The sequence below is a fragment of the Hyperoodon ampullatus genome (genome assembly GCF_949752795.1).
Source record: "Hyperoodon ampullatus genome assembly, chromosome: 9".
Classification (NCBI taxonomy): domain Eukaryota; kingdom Metazoa; phylum Chordata; class Mammalia; order Artiodactyla; family Ziphiidae; genus Hyperoodon; species Hyperoodon ampullatus.
This window is the reverse complement of record NC_136922.1, coordinates 41,231,927-41,257,281: the sequence shown is the minus strand read 5'-3', so window position 1 is coordinate 41,257,281 and position 25,355 is coordinate 41,231,927. Positions and strand designations below refer to the sequence as shown.

At 33.8% G+C, this 25,355-nt stretch overlaps 1 protein-coding gene across 6 annotated transcripts in view; it reads right to left on the bottom strand.

Annotated features, from left to right (window-relative positions):
• DGKB (diacylglycerol kinase beta) overlaps positions 1-25,355 on the bottom strand; it is a gene marked incomplete at both ends in the record, with an annotated part of 651,556 nt that overhangs the window by 435,077 nt on the left and 191,124 nt on the right. For all 6 annotated transcript variants that reach the window (XM_079711689.1, XM_079711690.1, XM_079711693.1 and 3 more), the window contains 3 exons: positions 9,254-9,328; positions 12,590-12,663; positions 20,776-20,892. In XM_079711689.1, coding sequence (XP_079567815.1) covers positions 9,254-9,328; positions 12,590-12,663; positions 20,776-20,892 — 266 coding nt within the window. The remainder of the gene's footprint in view (positions 1-9,253; positions 9,329-12,589; positions 12,664-20,775; positions 20,893-25,355) is intronic.

Sequence of the window (25,355 nt, the reverse complement as noted above, 5' to 3'; positions counted from 1 at the left end):
CTTGCTGGGCAGGCTTAGATAATAATAGCAAACTGAGGATAGTCAAATAAAATAGTTTATGATACTTATTAGAAACTTGACTTTTGTAGAATAAAATAAGAAACAGGTAGAAGGATATACACAAATGCATTGGTTATTTTCAACAGCCACCTTAGGAGAAAATGTTATTTTTCTAGAGTGTTCAAGGAATTTGGATAAAAAATCACCTCTAAACAAAAACACATGGATCTATAGTCTGTTCTTGAGCTGTTCTTTTCTCTGTGAAATGAGTAACAAAAGTTCAGATTTTTCAACATTTTTAAAGTAATAATCGATTTGTTGATGTTTGTGGAAAGTGACTATAGACTTGTAATGCCCAAAATTCTTTCATGAGGCTAGAAGTTATAGGACTATTAACTGTAGGAGCATGATAGATTTTGTTACTTGTATTTAACATGTTGATCTTTAATATAGACGCATATATCGCTTCTCAAACTCAGTCACTCCACTGATCAAGGCAGAGACAAAATTATGCTCACACATTTAATTGGGGGGGATTGCAAAATCATCTGCATCATATTTTATGATTAATCATTAGAATTGAAAGGGTCAATTGAGTGCTTTGTTTTTACATTAGCAAAGCAACGATTTTTTTTTTCCTGGAAATTTGCAGTAGAGCTGGATTGAATTTTGATGAACATTTTCTTAGCATTTTGAGGATTTTGTTCAGCTCTCTGACACAGCAAGATTTCATAACAAGAGACATATGTAATATGTCATAGTTCTGATTCAAGAGGGTTTTTATTTAAGTAAAATATGGTAGAAACTTTGTTATATAAAATGATATTTTAAATTAAGAAAGTAATGAAATCTGTGGAATGTGTTATGTGTTTTCTAAATTACAAATTTATTTTAACAGGAGAATGTATTCCAAGGCTTTACTATGGAAATATGTGTGATACTTGGAATATGTGAATCTGTATGTTGACTGTTAAAATTTATTTTTTAAATGATATATGTTTTACATTTAGTTCAGGTATATGAAACCAAAGATTTTTTTAAAGCACCTATTTCACAAACAATTCATTGTTGTGATTGTTCACTATGCTGAACAATCTGGAAAATAATTTACATAATTTAAAAATATTTATCTTATATATTTTTTCAATTCAATAAATACTTGTTATTTTTTACTTAAATATTTTAGGGATGATATGAGAAAAAGCCATCTGTACTTTCATGAAGCTGATAGTCAGAAGGGAACAACCAATATCACGAGTATACAAAAACCTTGATATTAACTTTTCATAAATCACATTAGCATACGCAGTTGGTATAACAGCTAGAGATGTGCATATTTATTTTAATGTTGTGAAGGAAAAAAAATCTCATTCTGTGAAGACCAGTGAGCGATATATGTTTTATATTTCATTTTTGCAACTAATTTATACCTAAAAACCATTCATTCAATTATATCATAATATGCTTCATCAGGAAGAAAGAACTTACATGATACAGACTCTAGTTTCAGATATCTTTAAATAGTCATTATCAGAGTGAGAGAATTTATTTAAAGAGATACAATAAAGACAAACAAATAAACATCTATTTCTATATTGAAAACAAAGATAAAAAGGGAAGTGGCCAGAGAGTTTGGGTATTTACTAGATAATTTACACTAGGGATTAGCAGAGTTTCAATACATCAAGAAAAGCATCTAAACAAAATGTTAGAAAAGAAGAATACAGATAGGACGAGAGAGGAGAAAAGAAGAATAAAGATAGGACGAGAGAAGAGAGGCATACAAAAAGATCTAAAAATTTGGTATGGTAAAGAGGAACAATGGGGGAAAAAGGAAATTAAAAGAATGAATAACTGCAGGCTCAGGGTGGCAGATAAAATATTTATTTTTTTAAAAGTGTATCTATAGTAGCATTGGAAAAGTAATAAACCAGGAATAGAAATGAAATTAAATCACAAATTAGAGTAGTAAAGAGACCTTACAGAAGAGAACAACTTAGAAAGCAATACATTGAAAGGGAACTGATGCAAAAGGCACCCTCTGCCTCCATGGTTGACCCAGGATCAGGGATGGCACAGCTAGAAACAGGGATGGGAAGAGTTATGACACGTGAGGTCAGCTATGGGATTAAGTGAAGGATTACAGCATAGCCTGACCAGGGTCCCATTTCAGAGGAGCTACCTGGGGGGTTTGCCTCCTGGATAACAACTGAGGAACAGCTCTCTAACAGAAGTGCACATCTACCACTGGGCATGCAGCCTGGGGACTGGCATCAGATATAAAACAGGGCATTCTCATAGTTATAGAGATGAAAGTAGAAATTCAATACAATTCCATTCAAACTCATACTTTAAAAACTCGAGACAGTAACAACACGTTGAAGAGAGTAAATGTCATTAAATTTTGAGAGAATAATTAGGGAGTTACATTATATAAAACAGTCTCCAGTGAGAATCAACAAATAGATCCATGAAGCAAAGGAAAGGGCAGCAACAGTCTAACATATATATTATTTCACCATATATAAAGTACATCAAATCAGTGGTGAAACAGTGGAAAATGAACAGCTTTCGTTGGGACAGCTAGATTTCAATCTGAAGGAAAAAAATGTTCCATGCCTACCTCATCCTAGTCTGTCAACGCATCTCTAAGAAAAATGTAATCTGTAAAGATTAAAGGTTAGAAATTGAAAACAAAATGAAAAATTAATAAAAGATATAAAAATATTTCAGTAATTTTGGCTTGAGGAAAGGTTTTTCTAAAATATAAAGTTGAGAAATCATTCAGTGTAGAATTAGCAATGAAAATTTTATATGGACAAGAAAAAGAACAAAATATACAAACTGAAAGCACACAGAACAAATGAGAAGAAAACACTTGCAACATATATAAAATGATGATAATATTTATACAATAAGATTTTAAAAGGAACACAAAAAAGACAAATCAAAAGGAAAATAGGCAAATAAAAGAGCATACGTGTAAAACCGATAGCTAGTGGGAAGCAGCCGCATAGCACAGGGAGATCAGCTCAGTGCTTTGTGACCACCTAGAGGGGTGGGATAGGGAGGGTGGAAGGGAGGCAGACACAAGAGGGAAGAGATATGGGGATATATGTATAGCTGATTCACTTTGTTATAAAGCAGAAACTAACACACCATTATAAAGCAATTATACTCCAATAAAGATGTTAAAAAAAAAAAGAGCATACGCTTTACATAAGAAATCAGAAGTTTAGTATATATAAGACAGAATGCTTGTTTGGAGCATCTGTTGGTTTTGCCTTATTTGACTGTGGGGAAACATGCTGCTGAATACAGTTTTGGTACATCTATCAAACAAGGAAACCAACGGCAATGACCCAAACAATGCGGTAGGCACGTGGCCAAACCTAGGCCTATGAGACACTTCTTTTCTAAATTTGAAAAATGTGAAACACAAAGATCACGATAGGTTGCTGGTGCAAAAAACTAATGCTTGTCTAAGAATTTAAAGTAATTATTATAAATTTAATGGGGAAGTTACTCTAATTGTAGCATATCAATATGGCCTATAATACCTATTATATAGTAATTAATCTACTAAATCAGTGGTTCTCCATGCTGTCTGCACATAATCAGCTGGGGAGCTTTTAAGAAATTGAAGTGCCTAGGCCCACCACTCAGATATTCTGAATCTGGCTATACTCCCAACACCTCCTTCAACCCATACCTATGCCCTCATAGGGAGTTCTCCATTCTCACTGTTTAAGGATAAAAAAACGGATTTACCAGTGCCTCTCCATGATATATCAGAAGTAGCTGGCGGTAGGCTGCTATGGCAGTACAAATAAACTGGGAATAATTTGAGGACAGAAAAGAATGCCATTTGACCTCTGGGCAGTATCTCAAACAATAAAATGTCCTGTTTACCTTTTCTGGACAGAGAGATATTTAGAGTTTGGGAGACATACCAATTCAATAGTACTGACTAACAAATATTTCTCACACTATTAAGGACTCGGAAAGGATAAGAATGGAGAATTAGCGATGGAAGCAAAATTTATATAAGTGAATTTCTCAGAATGGACCCATAATTGGGAGTATAATTGCTCCAAAGAAATGCCAGTTAGCATGCTTTCTTAGTCACTCCCAGTGAATGTTCAAAACACTCATGTTCACGTTGGTAGGGTCGGAAGCTTTGGAAGGGATAAACAACATGAATTTATCTTCAACAAGAAGAGTAGGTACTGACTCTGGAGTATTCAACTGTCATCAAATGAACCAATTAGTGAATTCCAATATGTTGCTATACTTCAAGGGAACCTAAGCCAGCTACTTAAGGGTAGCCTAAAATCCCTGGACCCTTTCCATAATGCAACTGCAGCCATTTGTCCTCCCTAACCTGACATTTGTTCTAGCAATTGGATTTACTTTTCTTTCCCATTATGCCTGTGTCAATGATCATAGCAAATGACTTACTGAATGCCTTAACCACTACCATAGTGTCCCACATACTGCTGTCTCCTTTCAAGGAATACCATTCACAGAGAAGGAAGAAAGACAGTGGGCTGATGCCCCTGTGACATAAAGGCCTTCTTACATGTTTTATCAGGGAGAAACAGTTGTCCATAGAACACTGAAATAACCTACTAAAGACTCAGTCACTGAATCAGTGGGAGCACTTAAATGGTGTATGATCAAACAGCTGTATCATGTGCTCTGAACTATACGATGCTGCTTTACCCAATTCAGAAAACATGGTTCTGGAACCTAAATGTAAAGCTTGGTGATGAAACTTACAATTACACTTAATACTCACTGTGAATCTTAAATTTATGTGTCAAATTGGCTGGGCCACGGATGCCCAGAAAGTTGATCAAGCATTATTTTGAGTGTTTCTGCGAGGGTATTTTTAGATGAGATTTAACATTTAAATCAGTAGACTTCATAAAGCAGACTGCCCTCACTAATGGGTGACCCCCATTTAATCAGCTGAAGGCCTGATAGAACAAAAGGCAGACCGTAACCCAAGAAAGAGAGAATTTTCCAGCCTGATCACCTTTGAACTGGGATGTTGATTCTTCCTAGTTCTACAGCAGTTTGCCAGCCTTTGGACTCAAACTGGAACATCAAATTACAGATTTGGATTTGTCAGCCTCAATTCGCATGTGAGCCAATTCCTTATAATAAATTTCCCTCTGTACATATGTACTATTGGTCTGTTTTATTAAAGAACACTGACTAATACCTTCACTTTCAAATATTTTGCTTCACATTCCCTTGGTTTTGAACTCTTATGGTTGAGATGTTTTAACACCAAAGAGGAATGCTAGCATATGAGACAGTAAAATTTTCATTGAATTGAAGCTAACACGTGGGCATTTTGAGGCTCCTCGTACCACTAGACTAACAGGCAAAAAGACAGATAGGATGTTAACTGGTATAACTGACTCTGATTCCCAAGGAGAAATTAGGTTTCCTGCTATATGATGGGAAGAGGGAGTACTAATAGGAGCTCTACTCCGATCATTGGTTTAGTTGTAAGGGCTAGGTTACATACAGTCACAAACAACCCAAAATCTTCGTGGCATAATCTCACAGAGGCTTCTTTATCATCCATTCTACAGGGACGTGGGGTAAGCAGGGCTGGGGGTAGGGGCTCTCTTGCGTGGTTTTCACTCTGGCATCCAAGCTAACCAACAGGCCAATATTGAATACTGCTGGACACTGTGGTAGAGGAAAAGAAAGAGTGGAAAATTTACTTTCTGCTCACAGTTTATTGTAAGAGAAAGCCATACAGCCACTCTTAATACCTAAGGTGAAAGGACTGAAATCAAGATCAAGTGCCTGGCAGAAGACCTGGAAATATCTGATAAACAGTACTAATACTGAGAGGTACTACCATGCCTGCATTCAAGGCACACGAGAAACAAATTCAGCCCTATACAAGCTATACTACCAAAATCTCAGACCTATCAGGGAAAAATATTTGAGTCACTACGCTGGGGAAACATTTCCAAGAAGCTGAGAAATGTTTTATATTTCAGCTACAGTTTTCAATCAGTAGTAAAACCAGGACTATAGACTTTACATGTGTTTTATTCTTTGTATTATTAAGAATATCATTTAATGAAATTCATATTTATAGTTAAATATGTAATTTTCTCATTACATTTCTGTATATTGAGACCAAATGGATGAAGGGAAAGGAGAAAATAGTCATCTCCAGAGATGTTTTAGAGAACCAGGACTTGAAGCTGGATATAGTAACAATATGAGACTTGGGGTTGTCTACATTTTAGTAGGATGTGTATTTTTGGCTACATATTTAGCAGTAGCAATATGTAGATTGGTATTTTTTTCAACTTTTATGTTCAGAAAAGAAGAGATATTGGATAACTCAATGGTCGGACCATGGTGAACACCTATTGCTTATTCTCACCGAGAACTCATCTTTCATCCTCAGGTTATATAACATCCTCATTTGGCTTTGAGGAGACAAACAATTTAGATAATAGTCTTGAAAGGACTGTTAGTCCAGATGCTCCATCCCAAAGTAGCCAAGGCTGTGGCATGGGAAACAAGAGAGGCTAATAAATATGCTTCTCCTGGGGATATAAAGTTTTGAATATAGAAGCAAGAATACCAGAAACAATTGAAATCAATTTCTCGTAGCAGTAACTCCTACGGACTCTGTCTTTTTAGTCATAATTTCCTTAAATTGTCCTGATTCCTATCCTTTCTGAAACATAGTTCTTCATTTTCCCATTAATTATAGGAGCTACTTCATAATTTTCCAGTAAACTCTATTTTGGATCATAAACCAGATTATATTTCTGTTGTTTATAGAAAAGTCAATCTAACTAACGCCATATTCAACTTTATAATTGATTAGCCATGCAAATAAAAATGATATGGATATATTTTCACCTAGTATATTTAACAGTAATAAAAATTACTGAAGATAGCCAATTTAAAGTAGGGCGTGGGAAATAAAACATTATATATTGCTGCTGGGATTATAATTTGATACAAAGTTTTTGTATAGTAATTTGGCAGAACCTGAGAAGTAAAATTGAAAATATTTGAATATGCTTCTAAAAACAGATAAATAGATAGACATTAACTTAAATTATGCCAATTATTTAAAAGTGCAGGCAATATAAATATTTCCCAATAACAGAATAGTTAACAAAACTATGGAATACTGTGCAGTTCTTAAAAACATTTAAACTGGTCAATATCTACTGAACTCAAACAATATCCACCATATGCTTTTGAGTAAAAGGAAGCAAGTTGCAGAGCAGTAAAAAAACTAGTCTAAGTTATATTAAAAAATCCATTTATCTATGAAACACATATATGTGTGTGTCTATATATGAATACATTGTGTATATATGAATACATTCTATACATACAGTAGTTTTTATATTTATAGAAGTTCTTGGAGGATATGCACAAACAATTCACAATAATATCCTTGAGAGGTGGTAGTGCTTAAAGTGGGGCCCTTAAGTTAATTTCTAAATAATATTCATTGTAGCGTGGAATTGTACAAGTACACTTATTACTTTTATTTTTCAGTATATTAAACTAGAGAAGATAATAGGATGGCTAACAGTTAAAGAGTAAAAGGAAACATGTAATAGATATTTAAAGTGGAGTAGGAAAAAAATGAAATGAAATGAGAAAACAAGGCTAAAATCAAGGTTATTGCAATAAATTTACATAGAGCTACAAAGTGATTATGTTATTGATTATTAATTAATAAATGATATTGATAACAAATAACAGTCATCGAGGGCATATTATGTGGTAAGCACATTTTTATATGCTTCATGGGTAACACCCAACTTAATTTTATAACTAGCCTATGAGGCAGGTACTATTCCCTCAGTTCACGGAAAAGACCAGGACAACACAAGGTAGTTAAATGGTAAGGTTTATAATTAGCAGAGTCATTAGGTATTTAGTTTAACTATAAAATACAAGCAAATCCTGGATTTACTAGATCTGGTGAAGCTACAGAGGTCTTGGAGGAGCTAAACTTCTTAATGCAAAATTCCTTAATCCTGCAGATTAAGAGCTACTTCTTTGAAGTTAAGAGAATATTAAAGAACAAAAAAAGAGGCATCCTGACTGAGCTTCTGTGTTAATATCAAGACTTTACTTTTTCTTGTCTTTAACCAGACTGGAATTTCCAGCATGTGGCTCACCTAGCCAATAATCTGATCATGATCCTCTACCTGGTGGAGTCTGGAGCTTGACAAAGGCAGTGTTCTGAACTAAATTCCTGTGGTGAGCCTGCCTTCTACAGCAAGGGGGTTCCACACATCATGGCTCAGCATTTGGAAACTAGCCCTGGACAACAGGTAGCAGGCAATGGAAGAAAAAGATGAGTATAATTGTGGGAGCCTGTGCTAATTAACTGCATATTATTTATATTTATCTAACATGAGATACGATGGCATAAATTTTATTCTGAGCATTTAAAAGACAATTTTAACATTTGGTTTCTCATTTCTGAGAATAACCTAGAAGACTTATTTTAATCATACCGATTTTGTTTTTTTATAGAAGTTTATTTATAGAGCTCTTCTCTACTTCATCTGGTCTAATGTTTACTATCATGTTGATAGAAATCAGATCAGTGGAAGAAAATGACATTACTTAGTTAACTAGGCCAAGTTAATGATGAATTATTTCAGTGCATACTTGTGATATCAAAAGTATATGGTATCTGTTGAAAAATAATTGTATTTCACTACATCTTGCCTATTAATAAAGTATCTTATAAAAGAGTGATATGTATTAGAGTTTGTAAGTAGTAAGTGAAAAAATCATGATTTCTATTCTTTGTTAACCAGAAGAATTAAAAATTAAAAAAAAATTTTTTTTATTCTGTAGTAGATCTATGTCCTATATTTAATAAACAGAAGGAGAGCAGTTCTTCTAACACATAGATGGTTTAGTAATTTAAGGACCCAGCTAATATATGTGTATGTCTGAGGTGTGATTATTCTTATTAACATTACTACTAGCAGTATGAGAATTACTTCACAATATTTAGAAAGGAGGAAAATCTTATTGAAACAGGCCATTGTGAAAAACAGCACCTCCATTAGTTTCTCTTATGTAGTTGATATTCAACGTTGTTTTGTATACTAATCTGGCTGCTGTATTTGAATAATATTACTTCTAGGTTTGTCTGGCTGCTTATTTAATTAATTAGTATTAAATGAATTAATGGTAATAATATATATAGGCTTACCCTGGCATTGGTCCATTTCCAGCAAGACTGTAAACCTGACGAGGATTTAGTAGATATTGGAATTTTCTGTAAATTCTATAAAGATGAAAATATGGAAGGAAAGAATAAAATTTAGTGATATCTCCAAATTTTTATTCTAAATATGCACATGCATTTAGAACACTCTCTATCCTGCTTTTGAATATTATTTAGCTAATGAGATTTCAAATAAATATTTTAAAATATCAGTATACAATTAGATAAATATCTTCTCTTAATAGATCCTTGGGAAATTTACAGATTATTGGGCCAATCTAACAGAGATGAAAGTTATTTATCCCATATATAAAATGGGATTGGACACTGTATGCATGAAAGTAAAGACTGTGACTTCAGCTACTTAATTTTTGTTTGTTTGTTTGTTTTGCGGTACACGAGCCTCTCACTGTTGTGGCCTCTCCCGTTGCGGAGCACAGGCTCCAGACACGCAGGCTCAGAGGCCATGGCTCACGGGCCCAGCCGCTTCGCGGCATGTGGGATCTTCCCGGACAGGGGCATGAACTCGCGTCCCCTGCATCGGCAGGCGGACTCTCAACCACTGCGCCACCAGGGAAGCCCTCAGCTGCTTAATTATTTCACATAAACAATCATCTTGATGAGCTAGATCACAAAATGCTAAACTACTTCTATAGGTACATATTAAACAATTCATTTTTTTCTGAAAGAACTCAATCTTTTCATAACAAATGCAACAGAAACGTTTCTAAGTACTCACACATCCCGTATCACAATTCTGAGACAAAATATTAAACGTGAAGGAATATATTTGGTATTTAAAAATAGTTTTTATATATACATGTGAAAATATTACTATATATCTTAACATATTCATATTATGTGTACTGAAACTCTCCAAATATCTACTTATATCCTCCCACGTCCTTGTGCAATACCCTCACATTCTAGATCTTGAATAATGATATCACCTAGCATCTCAAGAATGATCTTAGAGCCATTCTCAGTACCTCCTTTTCCCCAGCACCTGAAATCGAGGACAATCCTGTACCTTCTAACTGAGTAATGTCTATCATACCTGGTTATTCTCACTGCCTTACAAGTTCTCTCACCAGCTCTGTAAAAGTCTTGCCTATTCAGCCTTCTTCTATACTTCTATTTAAGTACAGTCACGTTGTTTCCATGATGAAAAGTTCCTGCCAGTGGCAAGTTACTAACAAAATATTTTATTATATTTAAAATAGTTTGTCTCGTCTTTCTCCTCCTTTCTCTTAAACTTCAACCTCGCTGAATATCTCTTGGTTCCCTACCAAAACACCACACCCCCTTCCACACATCTGTCTTTTTTCTTCCTTCACCTGGCAAACATCTACTTATATCAGAACCAACTCAAAAGCTAGACTTCTGAGTCTTCAGAGACAATCATTTCTTCCTCTGAACTTCCATAGCACTTTTATTTTAAACATTCCTAGCTTAGTTTTTGCCTTGGGGTTACTGTAGTAAATCTGTTTATGTGTCTGCCTCCCTGTATGACTGTGTCTTCTGTCTCATCCCCAGTTCCTAGTAGACACTGGATTCCCTCAAGTGTTGCTGTCTGAATGATGTGTGAACATTTTCACACCTGTTGACTGGTATGGGAAACTATGTGTGAATATATAATTGTTACCTTTTTCTGCTTATCTAATACATCAAAGAAGAAAACCTACATATTTTGAAAGGAAAACCCTGAATAGAATTCCATTATTTGTGAAAGATGCTTCTTATGTATTCAGGAGAATTTATGACTGCATTAATACTAGATCTCCTTTAAACATATTTACAATTCTTTTGACTTTGAATGGCCCCTGTTAGTGTATGAAGGACAAAGCACAAGTGGGTGTGCATATAGGAGCACTCAAATATCCTCCCTATCCCCCATTAAATTTAACTTACTGATGACTTCAGTGTATCTATCTGTAGATATATATTTTTTAATTTAAAGAAAATTATTTTTATGTACTGGGAGAAGAGGGAGGCAGATATTCAATTAAGGGTCATTCTACATTATTAATATTATCTTAATTTGTGGGGAATGTTTCCATTTGAAATATATTTTTTTTCACTTGATACTTCATTTGTTTCTAATTTCCAACATGAATTTAAGTCTCATCTAATACTTTGTGAAGAGTTTACTTCTTTTTCAAGATATCCATAATATATACAACTAACAAACTGTGAGTAGGAAAGGAGAAAATAATTTTAACATCATTATTTATTATTTTATATACCTAAAAGTGAGGCAACTATTCTCTTTAATAAAGCACTGTAAATATTTTATATTATTAAGTCACTAGTTATTTAAAATAACTTGTCTTGTTAGCAGAGTTAAAAGTATAACTATAAAGTGATAAAAGGGAAAACTTTTTAAGCAGAAATAATATTTTGTTGAATGGAAAATGACCATTCTTCATTTAATTGAAATGAAGCTGGAAAGTTAAATGGTAGGAAAGGAAATTACTTTTCAAAATTCCTTTATTCATGGAAACATTCAATTTCATTATTTAGTGAAACCACAATGTAAATTTCTATTTTTATTATCATAGCGTCTGTGTGAGTGCTTTTATCTGATTGCTCATTTTTTGGCTGGAATTAGTAAAGAGTTCTAGAAATTATTAAGACAGGTACAACTGCATTTCTGTTTCTGACAATCCTTCTTAGAAGGACATAAGATTTACTCTTCAATGTGGTGATTTTCAGATTTTTATTAAATATTATGATTTAATCATTAATTTTACAGAAAGGAAAATTTTTTGTTGTCCACATGAATACTGAGATACTTTATAATGCAGCTCATTATTATTATGATTAAATATACTGTGCTCCTCCAAGATATATAGCATCATGTTCTCCAAATGAACATGCAGAAAATCATTATAATATATTTTGTCTAGAAGCTGGATATAAATTCTGTTTCTAACTACTGGGCAATCATTTACCTGAAGTCACCTTGTTAACCATTTAGAGAACCAATTTTCATTCAACAGTATTTATGGAGCCACATTGTATGTAAACCTCTTTGTTAATGGCTAGGGGTGATAGGCAGGGTAGAGAGAATTCAGACACCTGAGATACGATAATAAAATATTTACAAAAGGCCATTATTATATTAAAATTTCAACTGTAAGGACAAGGAGAGATCATACCAATATACATTGTTATATAGAGATGATAGCAACACTTATTTCACATTAAAATTAGTGAACCATGAGGTATAATATTTTTAAATGTTTTTATACTATAAATTTAGTTTATCTTTTTACAGATTTATAACATAGTAAATAAATGTGATTTTTAAAAACATACCGTTCTCCTTGCTTCCCACCACTTTTGGGGTTCACAAAAACTAAAAGTGGATGAGTACCAGGAACAGGAGTGATCTAGAAGAAAAGTTGAATATGTGGACAAATTATTTATATTATATATAAAGAGAACCCCCTGTTATTTCTAAGTCATCAAATGTCAATTAGCAAATTCAAGAATATGGTTCTTTTGTTCTGTAATGTGGAGAGATAGAGGATAGATAGATAACAGATCTAATTAGCAACATAATTAAATCCTGTGCTTTGACTCCATATATATCAAAATAAATATACACTCCACTAAGAGGTGATTTTCTAGCTAGGAATAGGGCAGAGGAGAAGGCAGCTATGAAAAGGGAATAACCTCTCAATAGCTATGAGATGAAAACAATAGGTACAATTCGTGGGATCACGAACCATCCAGAATAGAGCAGATTATGGTGGTAAAAAAGATTACAAAAGAAAGGGATCAAAGTATAAGTGAGCCCTACTCTTATAAACAATCCCTACTTTAGAGCTTTATAGCACATTTGGAATCCATCTTCCCAACCACTTGTGAACTAGAATCTAAATAAGATGGTTTGAGGCCACTTTCGGTCAGAGGCCCCATCTATACAATGTTTTCTCCATGCTTTCTTTTCCTGCTTGAGAAGAGATGCCAGTTAATCCAGTCTATTTGCTAAACAGGAATCCATTAAATTGACTGTGTCCCTATATGCCATGCACTGCTTTCATCACTATACATTCTCGATTTAACCAAAAAAAGTGCCTGTCTTAGTGGAGCTTATATTCTGGTGGAGAAACAGACAAGAAACAAACAAATAGGGATTTCCCTATTAGTCCAGTGGTTAAGAATCCACCTTCCAATGCACCTTTCAATCCCTGGTCAGGGAACTATGATCCCACATGCCGCGGGGAAGCCCACGCGCCACAACTAGAGAGAAGCCCGTGCTGTAGGGAAAGACCCCGCATGCCGCAGGGAAGATCCCACGTGCTGCAACTAAAACCCGACACAGCCAAAAAAATAAATAAATATTTTTTTAAAAAGAGAAACAAACAAATAAATATACATTTAGTAGTGAAAAGTATCACCAGAAATAAAGCAGGTAAGGTGCTAGCACTTCATCGGTCGGGGGCAGAAACTGTTTTTGATAGAGTGGCAAAGGAGAACACTTGTATTTTACTTGAATTCAATGTTAAGAGGTAAGCTGTTTTAAATAAGAGTATTTCTATTCAGTGTAAACCTATGGAACTCCCATCTAAACATAGTTTGATAAAATAATATTTTAATAACAAAAATATGCAACCAATGCAGTCCTCTAAATATTAAGTTGAAAAGTTTTAGATCAATTTACTTTTTGAAAGTAGAGTCAAAGTATCCTTCATTGCTCTGGTATTTTTCCCTTAGAAAGTACCTGAAATATTTAATGAGAAGACTAAAAACAACCATTTCACCATATCAGGTTCTTCCTTTTGTTTAAACAATATAAGTTAAAATACCCTACCAACATATTTTCCTCCAATTCTTGTGAAATACCATTTTTCTAATGAGTATAGGCACTGGGAAATTGTTGAAATCTTCACACTATATGAGAAGGTTGAGTAAAATATTCTCAATTCTTATACTCTTACCCAGCTTGTTCCCATTACAATCTATTCTTTCTGACTCTGTTTTACTTCCTCTTGTAAAGAGGACACATGGGTTTTGTTCCTGATTTGTCTCTCATTCAGTTGGGAGATGAGATGGACAAGCTGGATCTGTAGTAACTCCTCAGCTCTTCTCCCCTGAACTCCATGTGCTCAATCAGCTACTGGACAGAAAGTACCTACTAGCTTAAGACACTGTGCTATAAACTTGCAATGTGACATCCCCCTCCCCCCATTAAAAGAAACACCAAAACACACCTCTGACTACTAGTATTCAGTTTCCTTAACTTCTCATTCTATTACAAAATCAGATAGAACTCCTAAAGTTTTCATATGCAAAAAGTAAGACTAACAAATGTGGATTTTAGTTGATTTTTGCATTTAGTTTGAATTGTTATTCCTTATTTTTAAAGAGAGGGGAGATTCTCAAGGTAAATAAAATATTTTAGCAAAACATAACATCTGAATCCAAATACAAATTAGGATTATCGTCCCAAAATTCAATATTCAGCTTACCATTACATGAGATTACATTAAGTTCATTTGGGCAAATTTTCATATTCATTTGAAAATATATTTTGGAATAACTCTCAGAAATATTTATTAATTGAAATGTTTAAAGGCATAATTATGATTTATCAAATAAAGGACAGTACCACGCTACAGAAAATTGTGTTGTGAGGAAACACTATTACAAACAAATAAAGATCCCACTAGACTATATTATAGTCTGTAGAGGATCTGAAAATATAAAAACCTAGATGTCATTTTTAGGGGTGAGTAGATGGATAATTAGATCAAATGGATTAGAAAAATAGGAGAGAATCTAGATAAAGAATTTAGGATAATGATGATACAAGTGATAAAAGTCAAGAACCCAAAATGGAAGTACAGGAAATAATAAAATCAAATTAGCCAACTTTTCCTCCCATATCCCCTTAACATAAATTATGCTTGTAAAATAAGACTGTATAAAAATTAAAAATTGGAAACTTTAGATATTTATTTGTAAGTTATCAGGGACTGTGGAATACTGCCCCTTTGACAATGATTCTAACAGATTAAAACACCTGACCTAATGTAACCTCCATTTAAGGAGTAGTATGTGATTCAATATCAAACCCAAGAAAACTCTGGTCTTAGGGGATCATTTAATGGTGGTATTTATACAAGAAATGTCAAGGTTTCCGGCAAATTGGCATCTTTTTCAATGCTCATTCAAAAAGCTTTTAAATTCTGCTAAACTTTGTTACTATAAAAAGAAGGTCAATCTAGCAGAGTAAATTTAGGTGCCAGGAGACCAAAGGCAGCGTTTTTTAGATTTGAGAGCCAAAGACCTACAGTACTGCATAGCCATTTTCAAATCTACAAGTTAAAAATAAAAAACTTCTGTGTTCACTAATAGTCCTGAAATAAGAAGCAGCATCTTAGTGGCAGAGACTGCAATTTGTCACCTAATTCTCGTATTCCTCTTCATCTTTAGTAAAAGAACCCTGAGTTTTAGGATTGCCTACATATGAGGACATTCCCTTATGTAAACATAGCATGACCACCAATATCGAAAACTTAACACGATTCTGGACTAGCTTCTTTTGTTATAAAAGCCATTATTGAGACAACTGGTGAAACTTGAATGGGATCTAAGGATTAGATAGCACTAATGTATCAATTTTCAAGTTCAAGTTCACTAATTCTCTTTTGAACTGTATCTAATATAGTCTTTAACAGGACAAATTTTGTTTTTTTACTTTCATACAATAATTCTGAAATAAGATGTAAAACTCAGTTATTTTGGAAAGTGATGTACTCTCATCCTAAAATGTCATATGTATTTTGTTATAGATTTTAGTGGGATGGGAAGCAGTTAGACAAAAATACAAGTATTTTAAAAATTCTGTTAGCCTAAAACTATTTGATCTTGGAAGTAAATATTTTTTATAGCACTTGAAGTAATTTCAAGTGGAACAGTATATAAAACAGATGAAAAGCAAATTACTATGTCTGAAGTGTGAAAGAACCCTGAACCTGTTCTCAGCTTCCCACCACCCCACTCTTGTGCTTGAGGCATCTCTACAAAGTCCTGGGCTCCTCAAAACAGTTTTTTAAAAAAACATCGGGATAGGGTAATACAGTATAACAAAGAAAATACTGACGGTGGGAGAAAGTGTTCAGGAATATTTTACAGCATGTGTGGTACTTGAAATCTTGCAGAATGGTTATAAATTAGGTGTGAAGGACACTGCAAGAGCAAACAGAATGGATTCTCCTCTATTAAGAATAGAGCTAATCATGTGAGATTGTATTTACTCACATAAAGGGGCAGTTTCAATCATATAGAGTAAACATTGAAGAATAGGACTTTAGGGTCAGACTGGTTTGGGATCCCAGTTCAACCATTCCTTTCTACAGATACGCTCTCCCTTAGTGCCATCAATATGCCTTTCACTCCCAAATTCATATCCGTCCTCACCCTTGAATTCTAGATTCACATATCTGTCTGCCTGCTCGACATTTCCATTTGGATATGTAACAGCATCAGAAATTTCACTCCAAACTTTATTCATCCAGATCCTTTTCCATCTCAGTCAATGGCAACTTCATCATTTCAGTTCCATGGGCCAAAGTTCTTGGAGATGTCCCTACTCTTCACTTCTTAATGAGGTCTAAGCCCACTATCTGACTTAAAATTATAGACAACTCCAACTCTCAGCCCTGACACATCTTATCTTATTCAGTTCCATTTTTTTTCATTCCATTTAGAACCTAGCACATTATATGGATGGAGACATGGACTCATTTTAGAGGTTGTTATATACTCAAAGTATAGAATAGTAATTCTGGACTTAGAGAGGGAGTTAAAATGACAGTGAAGAGCTGATTATAAGAATCAACAGGCCTGAGGACTCCAAGTGGGCATACACACACACATATCATCAAAGAAAAGGAGTTAATTTTATACACACTCTATACATTTCTGTATAGTGCATATATGTATGTTTACAGTGTTAGGAACTATAAGGATGAGATACTACAAATAATAAAGACAGGACGGATAGAGAAAATCAGTTGTGGTGGGGAAAACACTAGTTCAGTTTTAGATATTTCAGTATAAAAGTTCCCCTTTTCACCTTTTGCTAAGAGTATTACAAACTAGACTTTTTGGTTTGCAAGTGATGCTTATGCTTGGAAACTTTTTTCAAAGAATAATTAGGGACAAGGTAACGTCGGCTTAATACAGTTTAAACAACAGTTCTGTTTTTTTACTTATTTGTTCACATGTGGATAATCATCTATATTTTCACATCTATTGCACGTTAAGGAATTGTAGTTTCAATTACATTTGATCATATGTATTAAGTGTAAACCTATGGTATGAGCAATGACAAAGACGGAGTACCTAACCACCTCTATTTGAAGTCCCCTAGGACTTGGGTTAATTAATGAGACTCATCCTAAGGTTATACATGATCTATTACTTCCTCTAATTAGAAATAATAATCCTGATCATTATGCTGGTTAGCTGGAAAGAAGTAAGATGAATGTGCTTAACTATGATTAATAGTCTTTAAGTAGTGTAGATCTCTTCTGTCACTGAGTTATATGCAAACTGGGCTGCAACTCAATGCTTTTTTATGATATATATAATTTTTAAAACTTGCAGAAAAAATTAATTTTCTGTAAGACCTTTTTACCTTTTATGATAAAGAATAAGCATTTTATTATTTTAAAATTGCTTACCACAACAAAAATTACTTATTTTTCCATTTTGCATGAAATGGCTATCCAATAATTTTATTCTCTTACCTTTTAAATATTTTCTCCCAAATTATGTGAATACCTATGTGCATCATATTTTAGTCCATTCTGCTGAGGTGAAACAGACCACTGCATGTGATTATATACTAATTTAAAAAAATTTTAATGATGATGATTACAGTATTTACTTACTGCTCTTTTATAAGGGCTGATGTCTTCCCTTTTCTAACTGACAACTTTACCTGACACTTTTATATGTCAAAGAAAGCTATGAAAAGTTACTATCTGGTTAGAGAAATGAAACTCATTCACAGAGAAAGTTAATCACCTATTGTTTTTGATGTGACTAATTTAGTTGTAATAACATTGAAAATTTTGGATCCTTTTTGAATAAAAAAGAAAACACAACTTATATTGCTATGTCAGTTTAAAGTCTTTAGAACACTCTGCATGCACCGTTTAATTTTGGTTCTGATGTCTGAGTAAAGTCAGATGTAACTATACAAATCTTAGGAAACTGAGACTAAAGCAGTTATAATTCTAGTGCATTCATGCTTTTTATTTCAAACTTTGCAACAATATAATAGTACATGGAAGAGCAAGGTGGTCAGAAATACAGCATTTCTAGACCTGTTAAAATTTGTTAACCAAGGAGACAGGGATCTTAGGAGTAAAACACACAAACTCTGAGTAACATGGTCCTCATTCACACCTCACTAACTGTGAGGCCCTAGGAATAATTTGACTTCAGAACATCAATATGCTCATTTTTAAAGTGGTAATAATAATATTTATCATATATTGGAGAGTTAAGAATTCATAATTATCTCATATGTTCATTGAGAGGTGTCACTTAATACACATAAAATATCATCACAGTGCCTAGCATATACAGTTTAACAAATGATGCGTGTTTCCCTTCCATGTGGAGAAGTATGTGCCTAGCCATATGTAAAATATACTTGAATTTTAAAATTAGGTTTCCCTTTTGTTATTTTCATTGCAGGAACCCAGAGCAACTAAAGATTTAAACTAATCGATATTGTCAATTGACTTATTAAAACTACAAATGTTGATTATTTTCCACTAAAAATTTCACAGGATCACTTAACAAACTAAAAGCTTTTGCTATCAAAATTATGAATAGATTTCATATTTGGGGCTTTCAGTGAGATCGCTTAACACCCAAGTATGCCTTTCAAAAGGTGTGGACGCTGATTTTCTCTTCCGATAATTAACTTCTATACTCTCTAACCAATGTAAAAAAATTTATTGTTCCCAATTTCCTCTTTTTACATTTGAGTTTAATAATTCATGAACAATATTCTACTCACAATGTGTTTTATTATCTCAAAACAAAGCAGTAACCTGTTTATCAATATTTAAGCAATAATTATTAAATTTTCAATGAGATATTCAAAACAATGAAGAAGCAAGCATTTAGGCAACTACTGTGTGCTCTCAACTGTGCTTGTAAATTAAGAAATATAAAAGACATAATAACCCACAGAATCACAGATAAAATAATAAATGAAAAAAGTTATAAAATCACGTATATTGAACACAAGTATGTGACATAATATATCTTTGTGTGGTAAGAGGTTGGTAAATTTTCTTGGAGAACGTGAAACTTGAAGCATATTCTTAAGGAAAGGAATTAAAAATTGGAAGAGAGAAACGTATAGGTAGGAAAACAAAACAAAAGAACTTAATCCATAGATTAAGCCAAATTCTTTGATTGTGCTCATGTTTGACTGAGAAACAGAGGCAAATAATTACAGTAGATTCACTGTGTAGGATGTCTTAAAATACAGATGGAAAGAAATGTTACTTTTGATGTCAGAGACCCTAGGGGTAATTTAGAGGTCTTTAAAGTACTCAAAACATGATTTTGAGCTACCTGTGTTAACTTAAACTAGAAATATACATGGAATTTCAATTTCAACTTAAAATATTGGAAGATATGGATAAATTATAATAGATTTTTTAAAATAAACTTTCTTTTTTAAAAAATCAATTTATTTATGGCTGTGTGGGGTCTTCGTTGCTGTGTGCGGAATTTCTCTAGCTGTGGTGAGCGGGGGCTACTCTTCGTTGTGGAGCATGGGCTCTAGGCGTGTGGACTTCAGTAGTTGTGGCACTCGGGCTCAGTAGTTGTGACACTCGGGCTCAGTAGTTGTGGCTCACGGGCTCTAGAGCGGAGGCTCAGTAGTTGTGGCACATGGGCTTAGTTGCTCCGAGGCATGTGGGATCTTCCCAGACCAGGGCTCGAACCCATGTCCCCTGCATTGGCAGGTGGATTCTTAACAACTGTGCCACCAGGGAAGCCCAGATTCTTTATTTTTATTATTGATTTAGAAAAAAATTCTACACAAGTAGAGTTCATTATATTATTTTCTGCATACATTTTGTGAGTCAAAATCACTTCCAAATAGATATAATAATATGTGTGGAGAACGTATACTTAGAAATAAATAATGCATATGTATATAATAAAAGTATATATTTAGTAATAATTTGCCAAAACTTCAGATTGACACAAGATCTCTTACCAAGTTGAGTTTAAATGGAGATAACATCATAAATGATTAATCCAATCAGAATGTCACTCTGTCAATCAACTATAAAACTGACATCTTGATAAATTAATAAAAATGTTTCTGAAATTGTCAACTGAACAAATTTGCACATTAAATAAACGTGTTGATAGCTAGACATATGCCCTTCTAAGAGCATGGAAGTAACAAATATGAAAGCTACAAACATTTGGATTAAAAAAAATCATACCTGTAGCCCTTGTCCATCCACAGTAACGGAGTTGGCTCTTTGCATTTTGTTCTTGTCAATCACTTTGTTTGGCTGCTGGGAACCACCCTTTTCCTTTTTCACTGTTGCTTGTCTTTCCTGTAAGGAAAAAATTTTTTATAAAAATACTGAATTGTTTCACTACAATGAGCAACACAGAGAAGAATTTCATGGCTACAAACTAGGGCCCAGGTTCCGAATTTGGGGTCTCTCTCTAGTGAATAATATGAAAGCTAATGTTTTCTACTGGCTCAAAATATATGATAGATGTATGATCAAAATATCAGTTAAAGAAAGGATGTGAAAGAAAACCAAACTGTATTACCCCTAGGTACCCAATTATGACTCTGTTAAAAGTTATTAAAGAACACTAAAGTTAATCATTTTCATAAACAATGGTGCAGATAATAATACAGGATTGTAATGTAAAGGATTTGGTACTGAGCACTGAAAATAATGCTTATAAATACATGCAATATTGAAAATGAATACAGGATGGACCCTTAAGCTACTATTGATTTTCAAGAATGGCACATAACTTAAAACAAACATTCCATCCCAGCTAATTGCTATGTTCACCATAATAGAAAAAATTTTTATAGTGGTCTTCTTCCTGTTTCTATTTCCTCTCTTTTCACTCTTTTCAACACAACCCAATAAACTTTTATCACCATTAATCCACTAAATCAGCTTTTATTAAAATCACCAATGACCTGCTCATTTGCGCCTCACCTGTTGGTCAGTCTTCACCTTCTCAATTTTTAAGCAGCATTGACAGAATTGACATCTACCCTCTAGGAAACATGCCTCAACTGGGTTCCGGGACACTTCTTTCTCTTAGCTCTCCTCTTACTTGACTAACTGCTCCCTCGTAGTCTTTTTTGTTGATTTCTCCTCCAGCTTTATAATCTGTAACGTTTAACACTTGACCTCTCCCTTGGACCATTCATCTCCACAATCTATACTCACTCCCTAGGTAACTTCATTTAAAACCAAGGCTTTCAATTTCACTTTGATAATGAAGACTTGCCTACCCACCTTAAAAATAAATCCCAAACTGGACGATTATTCACCACATCCATCATCACATGGTTTAAGCACCCGTTATTTGCCTTAATTATCGTAGCCATCACCTTAATGGACCAATCAGCTTCCATCTTTTGTCTCCCTACAGTCAATTTTCTATATAACAGCCACACCTATCCCTTTTTACTCCACTCCAGCTACAACTACCTCACCTTTGTTTCTTGATCACAACATTTGTGCTCTTAATATAGGGATCTTGCAACCACTCTGAACTCTGCTGGACTGTTCTTGCTCATGGTCAAATGTTAGACAGGCTACTCTATTCCTCTGTGTGTGTGTGTGCGTGTGTGTGCACTGTTTCACATCAGATCCTAGATCAGTGCCTGATAAAATCACCGTAAATGAATGCGGAAATAAGTTAATCTTAACACTAAAAAATCAAAAAATTTAAAGTGCCTGAAATATTGTGTTGAGAAGGACTCCTGGGGCAGGGCTAGGTTTGTTGTGAAAAATTGTCCTGATCAATTAGCAATGTCTGCCATGTGTGCTTAAAAGTTTGAGTGCCACGTATTTCCTATCACTTATTCAGATATATATACATTTCTGTTCCTATATTTACATGTATCTTGTCGATTACTCTTCAATTACTGTAATTTAGGAAAATATTTTTAAGTGGAAATATTTTAAAAGTAAAGCTCTTTTTAAATATATTAGGGCCAGATGGAACAGAAAACGTCTCAAACCAAAATAAATGCTAATCAGTGTAGTCCTTTTATAGTCCTTGCAATTTCATGGTGCAAAAATACTGAATATATTTTTTGTGTGGCTGAAAATGGATGGTGTAATAGGATTCCTGAAATTCAAATTCTTTGGAAAATGATGTACTTTCATATAAGCATAATTTCTGGCAAAAATATTGATATTTTAAAAAATAGATAATTTTTTCTAAGCTTGCAAATAACATTTTGTCCATAGATAGTTAAGGGTATAATGCATAAATGAGTGAATTATAGGATGAGGTTTGGAATCAGACATCCCAAGTGGAATCCCATCTCTGCTACTTAAATACTATGTAGACTTACAGAACGTACTCTTATTCAAAATGGAGTTAGTAATACCTATTTCTCAAAGTTGTGTATGGCTTGACAGAAAATGTATAAAGTTCTAATACTGTGCCTATATTAGTGTATGTGCTCAATAAATGAAAGTTATTGTGAATTATGTAAAATAGGTATGGTTCTTCCATTAGGGTGCTCATTAATGTCACCATTATGCAAAATGCTTGTTATATTTCCAAATACATATATATGAAAAAATCCACTAGTTACAACAGGCATATGTTTAAATAAGTAAAGCTCAATGTTTATATTAGAAAATCCATAGCAGCTTGTGCTGAGTGCAAGCATGTAACACTGTTGGTGGGTATGGGAATAATTTTTTTCCAGGTTCTAGCATGCAGGTAAATAAAACATGGGCACAATGTTCTATAAAAGTCTACGTTGTGAAAGTTATAACTTATCTTATATGTCTTATATTCTGTCATGTAATCCAACAATTGTTATTTAGTATTTAATTCCTAAATGCTTAGGTTATAAGAACTAAATAAAATTTAAGTTCTTGGGTTATAAGAACTAAAATAAAATTTTAGTCACATTGGAACTTGGTATTTGTGACCAGACTATTTATAAATGTAATTCTGGAAATTTAAGACATGTAAGTATATGTCTGTAAAGAGTTACCAAATTATCTATTAATATTATTTTATTCTTAGCTATGCATATAGCTAGGGAGAATCCTGTGTGGTGAGAATCTCCAGCTAACAGATAGCAGTTGATTAAGTGGTTTCATGTCTCTCCAGGGAGTCATCCCTCTGAGTAAATTGTGGATTAAACTAAACTAATGCTTTCTAGTAGCAACTGTGAAATATAAAAAGAAATTTTAAAACTCTAAATTGTGTTTTCAATTGATAAGATTTTCTTTTTGAAATCTAGACTCATAAGGGGTATATAACAAGTTAATAAAAAGTCTTCAGTCTACCCATTGGCAGGTGAATTTTATTATATAATCTGCATAATACTAAAATTTATATTTGTTTAAATGCACACATACACACACACACACAAAATCAAAAGCAAGTGGTTTCTTTGTTTGAGGGAAATATGCTTAGTGGGTAGAATTTGTGGAATTAATCAAGGCTGACAATTTAAAAACAGGAGAGACTCATAATCATTTAATTTTTCCCATGGTTTTCTTTTTATTATACTCATTTGTTTTATGTTTATTTCCAAATTGTATGGAAGTCTCTCTGAGCTATTCACTGAATTTTACTTAAGCAGCATAAGCTAACAGGAGGGCAGTTGGATACTTTTTCCTATTTCCACTAAGAAAACCTTTACTTCTTTCCTCTTTTATATAAGGGATGGGAAGGGTGAAGTAATTGCATCTTTGAAAAATCTGATGTTCACAAAAATTTCACTGGCCTCTTCTGGGGGTTAATTCACCCTGACTGACCGAGTTCTATGATGATATTTAAGAAAGTTACTTCCTATGTTGAAGTTACTGAAAAGTTTCAGGAAGAGCTCACCAGCATTATTCTGCACCTTTATTCAGGATAAAATTGCTCTCTAATAATAGGGGGCAGTGCTTATCACTTCACCGTCAGTTCTTTTTTTTAAAGTTTTTGGGCTCTAAATCACAAAATAAATTACTTTGTTATAATTAAGGCAAATTTTATTCTGCTAGATAAATTATCCCAAATATAAAGAGTTGGAAAATGATTGCCTTAATCAATAGAAATTACTCAAACACTGAAAAGGGTTACTCTAACAAAAAAATCATGAAAGAATATAGAACATATAACAACAAAATATAAAATACAGTTATTGATATTTTAGCATTTTCAAATATCAACCATTTGTGTTTGCTGTGCAGACATTTAAAATATAGAATTCAACGTTTTGTGATCCTTAGACTGTACAAGTAGCGCAACAGATCTTAACTGGGGAATATATTGTATTAGAATTCCAAAAGAATAATCATCGTAATGAACAGAGAAGAAAAGCTGAAAGGCCATTCACAGAAAACAGAAAGATGAAATAAATGAAATAAAAAGATGTCACTTTAAATATGTGCTCTAAAAAAAGTCTTTTTCTATATCATGCTGATTGTCAGAAGTAGAGTATTTGTAAGTTGTTGAAAACTGCTTTCACAAAAGCGATGCTTACCACAATACTTAAGCCTGCCGTTATCGATCACTCACAAACAACAAGCAGCAAATGATGATTACCTCAAGCACAGGGTTTTCTTCTTTTTGTCCAACCTCAGCATGAGAGACAGGCAGCAGCAAAGCACCTCTATTGGTACAAAGCCACAAAGGGTGGGGGTAGGCGGTGCTTGGCTGCCAAGATCATCCTTTACTGGAACCCTGGAACTTGCTTTCTCTGCTACTGCACCGCTTGCCCGAATGGAGACTTAGCCCATTCAGCCACTGAATCTAGGCCCCAAGAATTTCCCAGGAACCCTAGAATTTTAACCTG